The sequence below is a fragment of the Condylura cristata genome, unplaced genomic scaffold (assembly GCF_000260355.1).
Source record: "Condylura cristata isolate star-nosed mole 26May11 unplaced genomic scaffold, ConCri1.0 scaffold00030, whole genome shotgun sequence".
Lineage (NCBI taxonomy): Eukaryota > Metazoa > Chordata > Mammalia > Eulipotyphla > Talpidae > Condylura > Condylura cristata.
Window position 1 is genome coordinate 12,029,513 of NW_004567131.1, and position 11,441 is coordinate 12,040,953.

The window sequence follows — 11,441 nt, forward strand, 5'->3', positions numbered from 1 at the left end:
GACACAGATCTCTGTGGGTCATGCAGGAGTGAGAAGCACTTCCCTAGGCTTTGAGTGTCACCTCTTTGTTCATTCCAGTGTGTTTTCTGGGAAACAAGAGGGTTCTGCAGCTCACATTTAGACCTTTGAAATTTGAGAGCAGCTTTGTAAATGCTGTGGTGCCCTTGTGTATGCCATGGCCAGGGTGCTGAGAGAAAATAGTGTGGAAGCCACTTGTCAGGTGGACAAGCGTTTAAGTGCTCTGGGCTTCTGCCTTTGTATCTACTGCTCTGGCTGCAGTTTTCCTGAAACGCGCTCCAGTGTCGTGTCCTCAGTATTTCACTGATGGGCTGACACTGACCCAGGGCAGCTCGGTGACCTCCTGGATATGCAAATAGTGTGTGTACCTTTGTGACTTCAAAGGCAGAGATAAATATTAGAATAAATTTATCAGTGTTTGATGTGGCAAACAGCAAGATTAATGGGCCTTTTGATCTTATGGTTGTGGCTATCAAAAAAAATACAGGTAGAACATGTCATCGTTAATTAATAAATCAGTTGCTAATTTGACAGACATGGTTAGGTTCTTGCAATAGTAGTTTGAATAGAAGATTTTTCTACTTGTCTGGGTCTTGACACTTGATAATGTGACTTTTTTCCTGGTTGCTAAGCTGCATAACATTGTTCAATGTTATTGTGTTAAATGCCAGCAGCACATGAGGTATTCAGAGAGAGGGGCCAATGGGGATGGAGTCTTCTGGGAAGACTTCAAGGAGGAAGTGAGTTGCGCTTTAGCAGGTTTGTAGTTAGGGACAGGATTCCAGTGCAGAGTGGGATTGGTTCAATCCAAGCAGGAGAGGCCTGTCTGCATGTCGTCCCCTCACAGAAGTTTAAATCTGGTCACGGGTCACCCTCATGCAGCCCAATTTATGAAATAGGAGGCATGCAGAATAGCAGGAGGGAAAATTGACTGGAATTAGTGGAATTAAAGCAGTTTGTTTATCCTATTTTTTTCCTAAGGAAAAGGGAAATTAATTTATAACCTCTGCAAAGAAAAAAAAAAAGATTGAAAAATCATTCCTGGTGTTGTCATTAAATGTATCCATTTATCTGTACAATAGCATATCACAGGACATAAACAGGGAGCACTCCCCTCTGCTCCAGCTGGGTCCAAGGCCATTTGAATGGTCCTTGTCCCTCTGCCTGATGTTCTACAACACAGTTGGCCTCAGCCACCACTGTGCTGGTTGAAGTTACCTGCTTAATGGGGTAATGTGAGGGAGCTGAGCCCAGGTTACTAGGCCCTCATGAATGTCATTGCTAATATTGGCCATTCATAGTACCAGGTGACTTCCTGGTACCCAGAGTTACCCCAGTGACTTCCCCTCACTGCGGACATACTCCTTATATGGAGGCCACTCTATCTACTTCTCAAAGATGGAGCCAATTGCCATGGCCTGGCCTGTCTGGTAATTTGTTTTATAACTTCACATTTACAGGCACAAAGCAGCCTGAACCAGTAGACGGCATCAGGTTGTGTGGGACCCTTCCTGTGTCATCTACTGGAAGCTTCCCTCTGGAGCCAGGATCTTTAATTGGGGAGGTCCTGAAGATGAGCAAAGAGGCAGCATAGATGCCCCGAGTGGCCACTGGGGTCTGGCCGGGAGGGTGTGACTGGTGGATTGGTGTCCTGTTCCCTCACCTTGAGCTCTCCAGGCTTAGCCTGACTCCCAGATGCCAGTGTGGCATCTGCTGGCCTGTGTGCCAGGGGCTAATGCAGGCCTCCAGGAAAGGGCCTTAGCAAGGGACTCATTGGATTTAGTATGAACATCCCAGATGTTTTGCCTTTTGGTAGAATGACTTTGACGCACATTTTATAATTGCTCACAGAGTTATTCCTTGAAATGCAAACCCAGGGCTTGTGTGGAAACAGTGTAATAACCCTCTCTACCTCACATCCCTGTTTGTGAGCCCCTTAATCTCTAAAAAAAATTACTTGCTTTAGAATCTTTCCCTCCGTTTGAACAACTGGAACGAAGATGGGTGACTCATTTACAATTAATACCCCAAAACATAGCTGTTTCCATCTACATCTGTATCCATGTCTATCTACATCTACATCTATGTCTACTTCTCCACTTTTTTTTTTTTTTTTTTTTTTAGAAGTTTTCTCCAGTGTCAGAGGTATTCCTGTTGGTTATTTATATACAACAGAGTTTTTGTTAAATTTGACTCATATTCCATGTTCCTGGTGAAGCTTTTTTCATGAATTCATTTCAGATTATGGTTATATTGAAGTTTCGTCTGTGCCAGAGAGTATAGGTTACCAAAATTTGTATTATCAAACACAGATGCAGGAAACATGGAGAAATAGTGGGGAATGCTTTTAGGGAAATAAATTGCTTTTCTCTAAATTGGGCAGATAACCAATCCTCCTTATTCATATTTTATAGGTTCCTAAAAGCAAAGCTTTAGAAGCCACCAAAGTGGCTATTGATATAGGCTACCGACACATTGATGCCGCGTACATGTATCAGAATGAGGAGGAAATGGGCCAGGCCATTCGAGAGAAGATCGCTGGTGGTACTGTGAAGAGAAAGGACATATTCTACACTTCCAAGGTGAGAAGAGGTTCCTGTTATTTCAGGGGAAACAACCTTTGATCCTGTATTAATTTATCTCTTACCATTGTTCAGCTCAATAATCAAAAGGAAAAAAAGGAAAGCTTGCTTTCTTCTGAAGTGTGTTAAATGTAAGACAGTTGATCAACCTCACTGAACAGCAGTCAGCAATCAAACTAAAGTACAAGTAGGGCCCTCCATGGTGGCACAATAGGTTAATGCATTGAACCATGAAGTTATCTGTAGCCACTGTGGCACAAGTTCAATCCCCAGCCAGGGTGGTGACCCACATGGTGCAGCAGACCTCTCCTGTTTTGCCCTCTGCTTCCCTCAGCAGTGTACTTCAGTCAATCTGCCTGTTCTACGCCCCACTCTGTCTCTGTTGAATCTTCTTCTCCCCCACACCTCTGGTCTGTACCCCATTAGTATGCATAAATAAATAAAATTTAAAAAGCACAAGTAACAAACTTATCTTCTTTAACTGTCCCTTGATTGACACAGTTTGACTCTTCAGCAGACTCTTTCAGGATGTATGCATGTGAGGTTGACATATCCATAAAAGAGACCCAGACCAGGAAATGTTCTTCTTTAAACTCTGCTTTGAGTTCTTTGAAATTAGGTGAAAAGCTCTGCTACTGATATACCTAAAGAGAATTGATAGCTCTATGCACGTCTACTTTGATAACTTGTTTTCAAATGTGGTCTTCAAAGCAAGAATATTTGGGGGCATTTATTGTATCATATAGGGAATTACAATTTCACTTGCCTGGAATTTCTCGACTCTCCTTTCAGAGATAATTTTTCAATTCTTAAAACATTTAACTACGTTTTGTGCATCTAAGTTTTATACACAGCTTTCCTAAGGTCACTCAAATTTCAGTTCTCTTTTAGAAACGCATTTATACTAAGCAACATAAACTTAGCCCCAGCGTTTTTTTATTTGACCACCAAAGCAAGCAGTTTGTTTTGACTTTAAAAAAAGAAAGCAATCAAGGGCCCTCCCTGGTGGCACAATGCGTTAAAGCACAGCATTATGAAGCTAGCCAAAAACACTTCGGCACGAGTTCAAACCCTGGACTGGGAGGTGACCCACAAGGCATAGCAGACCTCTTCTGTCTCACCTGCTGCTCCCCTCAGCAGTGTACTTCATAGCCTGTTCTGCTCCCCACTCTGTCTCTGGTGAATCCTCTCACTTCCTGCACCTCTTGGCCTGTCCCCCAGTTCTGTATGCTTAAGTAAATAAATCTTAAGAAAGAAGAAAAAAGTAAACAATTATCCCAACAATAAAACTAGCTTATCTGCTATGTAATCTCTGGAAGACATCCCTGTCCCTGTCCCTGCCCCTGCCCAGCCCCACACCCCATACATGGAACAATACTACTTCCTGTAGGAGAGGAAAGACCTGTTGGGTCCTGTGGTTGGCTGATTTTCACAAGCATGAACATTCTCTATCTTCCTGACCTCATAGAGTTTCTGTATATTCATGTTTATATTTTAACATGATGTGTAATTTTATTTCTCCAAACGTGTGGAACCAGAGTCATTTTTAAATTTATTTTGGTCTCTGCAGCTTTGGTGTACTTTCCTTCGACCAGACTTGGTTGGACCAGCCCTGGAAAGATCATTGAAGAAACTTCAATTGGATTATGTAGATCTCTATCTTATTCATATGCCAGTTGCCCTGAAGGTCAGCTTTTGTTTTTCCTTGTTAGTCCCAAGCTCTTTTTTGTAACTGCTATAAGCAGTTTCATGATCTCATTCATCTTGTTGGGGGGGATGGGGGGGGGTGGAGGTGTGTTGTACTGAAAGAGGTTTTGAGAAAGGTGGGTAGAGTTGCTAGCTGATTTATGATACCCCTTGCAGTTGAGCACCTCAGCCTCAAGATTTTTTACTTTCATCTCCCACATGTTAGAAGATTGAAATTCAAAGCTCTCATTGGTTGCAACTCTTTGACTTGAAGAAATGGCATGTTGAAATGATGTGTTCCTATTTGTAGACCTTTAGTGATTAGGTTCCTTAAGAACACTGAGTGACAAAGATAACAGAAGTACAGTAGGAAGACCTCATATTTTATATCCTGCCCCTCATGTTAAGGGGCAAGAAGTCCTCCCCCAATATGGCCCTCTCAGGCCTATCCAGAGTAAGGAACAAAGGCTGGTTCATACCACACAATTGGCTGCTTTGGGATTCACTGGCCCAATGTCTCATCACCATGTATGTTTGTTGAGCTGGTATCCACACTCTCTCTGAGCCGGATTATCATAAACTGAGGCTAAAACATGTTGATTGATAAAGGGAAGTCCAAGCATCCCAAGTCTTTCCTTGAGAAATATAATCAAACTCAACTTCAGGACAGCTCAATTTTAGGGAAGTTTTAGGGTGTATGTAAAGCAAGGTAAAGATTTTTGTAGAGACTTATGATGATTCTGAATTTCCCCCCATGTCATCACTCCCACAATACACACACAATCTGGTTAAGAATCACTCCCTGCTGAAGGTTGTGTGACCAGGCTCCAAGGCCACAGGAAGATCATTCATTTAAAAAAGCTACAAAGTTACTTTATCTTCTCTCTCTGTATGCCAGCCTGGGGAGGAGCTTCTACCAATGGATGCCAGTGGAAATGTTATTTTAGAGACAGTGGACCTGCTTGGCACATGGGAGGTGAGTATGCAGACACCAGAGAGGCAGTGGGCCACGAGTGAAAGTGGACAGATGGAGAGTCACAAAATACAGGTTCAGGACCTTCAGTTTCTACCCCCAGAACCAGCACTAACTCCACATCTCGATGTTTTCAACTGAAAGCTGGGAGCTGAGTGGAATGGTCTAAACTTAATCTAAACTTCTATGTCCTATCTAAACTTCTATGTCCTATGTAAGGGTATCTTTGCCCATCAAGCAAGTAGAGCAGATGAGCCCTATAGAGGGGATTGGAGGAAGCCAAAAAGGTGTGAGAACTATATTGGAGCACAAACATATCAGTGAAGAAGGAGAAACACCAGTCTGACTCAGTGGAGGCATAGAATGTGGAGGGAAATGAACTGCCTTTAAATGTCCCACCCAAATACTTTTTATAATAACTCTGGGGAAGAGAGTCAGCAAAACCCTCTGCTATGGAAAACCCAAGGATTTATCTTTGCCCTTGATTTTGATACAATTTGTTAAAGAACTATTACTTTACAACAAAAGAGTCACCTTGAAAGCTGACGAGGGAGGCAAGGAATTTGAAAGCACCTTCATGTTTTTGTATTGTCTGGATTACAAGTAACAGACACAAGGACACAGATATCTGTACATAGTGATAAGTAGGTTAGGAATTAATGTATCTAGGTGATAAACTGGTTTGTTTCGTTTAGACATATTATTACATATGTGAAACTAGATTTGCAGTTTTCAAAAGGTCAGTGTCAAATGAAAGGAGCAAACTACACTAATGGTTGGCCACACGCTTCCTTCCCTAGGCTCTGGAGAAGTGTAAAGACGCAGGTTTAACCAAGTCCATCGGCGTTTCCAATTTCAACCACAAACAGCTGGAGATGATCCTGAACAAGCCAGGGCTCAAGTACAAGCCAGTCTGCAACCAGGTGAGCCCGCAGGCCTCCAGGGGCTCCTGGCTCTTCTCTCCCATCTTCTCCCTTATTAACATCCCCCAACTGCCTGGCTTTGACTGCGCAGGAAATGTGCATACTCCCCCTGCATATTTTATTGGGAGAGGTGCATGGGGAGTACTGTTTAAATTCTTCTGAGGTAGCTGGGATTCCTCTGAGGCTTTCCAGGGGAGATGTGACTTGGCTGATGAGAGTGTAATTCAAGGAGGGTCAGGGCCAGAGGTAGAGCTTTTGGGGTCACTGCTTTATGATGACAACTGAACTTACAGCAGTGGATCAGCTCTCCTGGGAAAGCTCAGAGCAGGTTGGGAAGAGGGCAGGAAAGTCAGCACGTAAGGATCAGGCGAAGCACACTGGGAAGGAGATGGATGAGGAACAGCTAGTCCTCGCGGTGGCGGGGGGGAAGGGGATGTGCGGCGAGGGTGGTGCTAGAAAGCCAGAAAAGAGTTGAAATTTTGAGTGAACTGTAGGCTGAATCCTGCTGAGAGCAGCTGTGCAAACAGGTGCCTGAGAAGCCTGTTCTGCAGCTCCTCCGAGATCTGCAGGACTTGTCCAGCTGGTGAGAGGAAAGAGCCAGCTGGAGTTACAGGCTTACACAGTGTCAGTGCTCATGTTTCTGATCTCTCCCCGTCTTACAGGTGGAGTGTCATCCTTACCTCAACCAGAGCAAGCTGCTGGACTTCTGCAAGTCCAAGGACATTGTTCTTGTTGCCTACAGCGCCCTGGGGTCCCACAGAGACCCAAGATGGTAATGGGGACATCAGAGTTGACTTAGAGCAGCTACTGTTGATGTTTATTCTCTTCTTAAACATTAAGTTTTAGCATTATATGAGGTATAGTTCAGACATCAGCCACGGAAACACAGTAGTGCAGTGAGTCCCATGTGACTTTCTACCTTCACAGTCTCTTCCGTTCTTTCACGCTTGTTTCACCTGCACATGTAGTCTGACACTCTCCAATAAAATGTGACTTTATGGTAAGTTCCATACAGCTTGTATGTGTGAGTCTTGACAAATGGATGTCCTGCTTCACCCAACCCCCAGATTGGGTGAAGATTCAGAACCTTTTTTCTCCCAAATAAGTTCCTTTATGTTCCTTCTCCATGCTTCCTCATCACAAAGGAACCATTTTTCTGATGTCTTTTTCAGCTTACATAGTAGTTACATATAAGATGAGTCTTAGAGAATACAGCCCTGTGTCCAGCTTCTTTTGCTCAGTGCATTGTCTGTGAGATTTGTCCATGTCATTGCAGGAATCGATTCATTCCATTGCTGAAGTGAATTCCATGTACATTTTGTTGTCTGGACACATGCTTCTCTATTGTTTCTCTATGCTTCTCTATGTTTCTCTATGCTTCTCTATTGTTTCTCTATATGCTTCTCACATGTTTCTCTATTGGCCCATTGATGTAAATGTTTGTTTTCACCAGTTTGGTGCAGTTATGAATGTGTCTCTATGAATATGCACAAACTCTTTCATAGTCACACCTATTGTACCTTCTTGGTTAAAGCGTCCAGGGGTTGGGGGAAAGGGCGAGAACACTCTAGATTTTCAGTGCTAGACCTTTCAGTGGTTGGGTTTTGGTTTCTGTTTTCAGGGTGGCACAGGACAGTCCTCACCTACTGCAGGATCCTGTCTTGGCTGCCATTGCCAAGAAACATAATCGCACCACAGGCCAGGTGGCCCTGCGCTACCAGCTGCAGCGGGGCGTGGTGGTCCTGGCCAAGAGCTTCAATGAGAAGAGGATCAAAGAGAACTTCCAGGTACTACAGAGTCTCGGCCCCCTGCCCCCTCAGTCAGGGTGTCGTGTTGAAAGCCATCATCCTCATTGCTGCATAGACCTGCCTTCATCCATTTCCTCTCCTCCCTCCCTGGTGGTGTGTGGCCTGAAGGGTCAACGGATTGACTCCTGTACAAGGCTAACATGAGACTCAACCTCAAACTCCTGAGCTTTGCTTCTTGCTGGCTGTAATAGTGGGCACGTTTCATTTCCAGTTCTCATCAGCATTAGCAGTACTTCTATGCAGAGGAGGGGAAACTTTGCTTCCTCTTTCAGCCACTTTCCTAAATATACTTTTTTTTTTGGATGATTTTTTTTATTTTGCATTTCATATATTATCTAGTTTCACATTCTCAAAGGATCAGCAATTACAACAGTCACCTAGTCTCCCGCATCTGAAAACGGGAAGACATTCACAGCTGTGGCGGAAGGCAAAGCACTGCTATGCTCACCAAACAAAATAAAATTGCATGATTTTTCCTTCATTTCCTGCCATTGGGATTGGCAGTTTTGTGAAGCCACCAGGATTCACTGCTGTCCACCATTGTGCTTAGCATGGTTCTCTTCGTGATTTTCCTCCCTACTGAAGTAAAAAGACATGTGGGATAGCAGTGTGCTCACCCACTGGAGACCCAAATGTCGGATGTCACCTTTCCCCAGCCATACACCTGCAGATTGCAGTCTAAATAAGATATTAAATCAATAATTTGACAAAAATGAAGTTTTCCCTAAACCCTCCCTCATGTATCTCTTGGCCCCTCAGATCAGTCTCGCTAACCACACAGACAGATACAGGTGCTGGGTTTTTCCTGAAATTGGTGCCTGGATGAAATAGTGAGATTCCCACCTCTATGTATCTTACCAAAGGCCTGTCAGGTTCCTTTTTAATGGACATCACATTATCACACTAGGAGTTATGTTCATCAAATAAAAACAAATCTGGGTTGATCTAAGAGAGGCATTATTCAAAAGGAAAAATGTAAGATGGATAAATGTGTTAAAGACCACCAGAAAGAGTTTCCTTGAAGAGGAAGCAGTAAACATACCCAGGTGAGCAAGTCTTTGCAGGTGGTGTAAACAGGCACTGAGGATTAGCTGTGGATTGGGGTGTGCTTCTTCCTTAGGTCAACTGGGGGGCCTTCCTGAGGCCTTTATTGAGGGGTGCTCTTTACTCCAATGCTTGTTCACTCAAATGCTCACATTCACAGTGTCAAGTTCTCAGGGTGGTGAGAAATGGAAAGTTCTCCATCCCACCACAACGTCCTCATGTTGCCAGAATGAAGACAGTTGCCTTTGGGAAAAGTTTAATGTGCTTCTTTCCTCCTTTCAGATTTTTGACTTTAAGCTGACTCCCGAAGACATGAAAGCAATCGATGGCATGAACAGAAATTTTCGATATTCTGTGATGGAGTTGTAAGTCACTCATAGGTTGTTACCCTTGTTGTTCCAGAATCTGGAGATTGGCAGAGCACTGCTTCGTTAGGCCAGGGAGACAGGGCTGACTTCCAGCAGAGAAACAGGCAGACTCACTGCAGACCTCAGGCCAGATCTTACTCCAGAGCGTGGTCTGACCCGTCAGAGATGGGACTGAGGTCTAGAGTGTAGATAAAATTGCGGAAGTTCATGTCACTGTGGGTTCGTTGCTTTTATGCCCCGAATACCTGCACTTACGGGTTTCGTGCAGGGCTGACATGACTATTACAGAGAGGCCCTGCCCACTGCACTTCCAGGGACTATGTCGACATCCTACTTTCATTCTTTTAAGTTTAGGAGAAATGAGTACGTGAACAATGACCATATGATGATGAATGTGGCCTGGACCACATTCATCTTACATATCACAGTGGTCAGATGCCAGAAGCTGCACTTGCTCGATCCCCTGCTCAAGAGATGACCCACATGGCGTGGCAGACCTCTCCTGTCTTGCCTGCTGCTCCCCTCAGCAGTGTACTTCGTCAATCTGCTTTTTCTGCTCCCCACTCTGTTTCTGGTGAATCCTCTCACCCTCACACCTCTGCTTGTACCCCAGCTTTGTATGAATAAACTTAAAAAAAAAATAAGTCATTGGGTGGTGGGACTGGAGAGCATGTTGAGGGGAGCTGCATGTGGTCAGGACTCCACATGGTATGTTGACCCAGTAGGGCTGTTGTAAATTCAGTTTGCAGCCCATCCTGGCTGCCTCTTCAGAGTAGCTGCCTCTTCACAGCAGGCAGCCAGAGTCAACACATTAATGTCCTTTCTTCTTTTCCAGTGCAATTGGTCACCCTTACTACCCATTTTCAGAAGAGTACTGAGCACGAGTTGTCCATCATGAATTGTACCAGAATTTCTTGCTCTAGGGCTGTGAAGAAATCTTCTGTATTTTGTTGTGGGGGTGGGGAGATTGAAACCAGTGCTTATAGTTTCAAGGCTGCTGGCCTTTCTGTTTTCCTCATTATGAAATAATAAAGACTTCAAAATAAAGATGTTTCTTTTTCCTGATTGTTAAAATAGGTCCTATGTATTATCAAACATAACAGAAAATGTGAAGGAAAGGATACAGAGTAAAAAATAGCCTATAATTTGCTCAGTTCAATTAAAAATACAATTTTTGTTGTATTTTCCTTTTTGATTCTTCTATACAAATGTGTGTTTATTTATAAAATTGGGATCTTCAGATTGCAAGCTTTATCCTTCCCTTGCATAATTATTTTCCCACGCAATCAAACAGTATTCAAAGATTCCAGTATTATATTTGCTTGTTGTAAAGCAGTGCATCTTACATAATATGAAAATTCAATAGATTTATTGAATTTTCATATCATGTTGTGTTTTTGATTTTTCTTATATATTTTGCCATTCATTACATTATTCATTCAGCATAACTTTATTGAGCATCCCTTATCTGCCTAAAGCCCTTTTTAAACCTGTTCAAAACCTGACATATGCCTGTCTAAAATGGCCTGACTAAAGCTATGCATCAGCCTGACTAAAGCTTTACTTCACCCTGACTAAGGTTTTACTCAGCCTGACTTTATTTTTTTTAATATATTTAAATTACTCAAAGCTTTTTTGTTGTTCATTTCTGTATAATGTTTTACTTCTCCTCTTAGGTATCCTATAAAATTCCCAGGTCACCCATGAACCATCACCATAATCTCTTGTGTTCTTCCCTCCCCTCCCCCTCCCCATTCTGATTTATCGTTTGCTTGCTAGGTTTGTCTTTTAATTTCCAGCCCCGTGTTTGGTTTCCCTATATTCTTCCTGTAAGTGAAACCATCCACTAGTTTTCTTTTTCCTTCTAACTTATTTCAGCCTGACTTTAAAGCCCCACCTTAGCTTGACTAAAGCCCTAACTCAAGCTGACGAGAGCTTTTTCTCTGTCTGATTTAACGCCCTACTTAAGCTGATCTAAAACCTTTTCTGTGCCTCACTATAGCTCTGCCTAGGCCTGACTAAAGCCTTCCTTTTTCCAG

At 43.2% G+C, this 11,441-nt stretch overlaps 1 protein-coding gene across 3 annotated transcripts in view; it reads left to right on the top strand.

The window, feature by feature from the left end:
* LOC101635930 (prostaglandin-E(2) 9-reductase-like) overlaps positions 1–10,430 on the top strand; it is a 26,640-nt gene extending 16,210 nt beyond the window's left edge. For 2 of the 3 annotated variants that reach the window (XM_012731423.1, XM_004691216.2), the window contains exons 5-9: positions 6,060–6,182; positions 6,845–6,954; positions 7,804–7,969; positions 9,317–9,399; positions 10,238–10,430. In XM_012731423.1, the coding sequence (XP_012586877.1) occupies positions 6,060–6,182; positions 6,845–6,954; positions 7,804–7,969; positions 9,317–9,399; positions 10,238–10,280 (525 nt within the window). In that variant the 3' untranslated portion in view covers positions 10,281–10,430. Of the gene's footprint in view, positions 1–2,432; positions 2,601–4,170; positions 4,288–5,184; positions 5,263–6,059; positions 6,183–6,844; positions 6,955–7,803; positions 7,970–9,316; positions 9,400–10,237 lie in introns of all 3 variants that reach the window. The other variant, XM_012731424.1, reaches the window with a different exon arrangement.
* Positions 10,431–11,441: the final 1,011 nt, after the last annotated feature.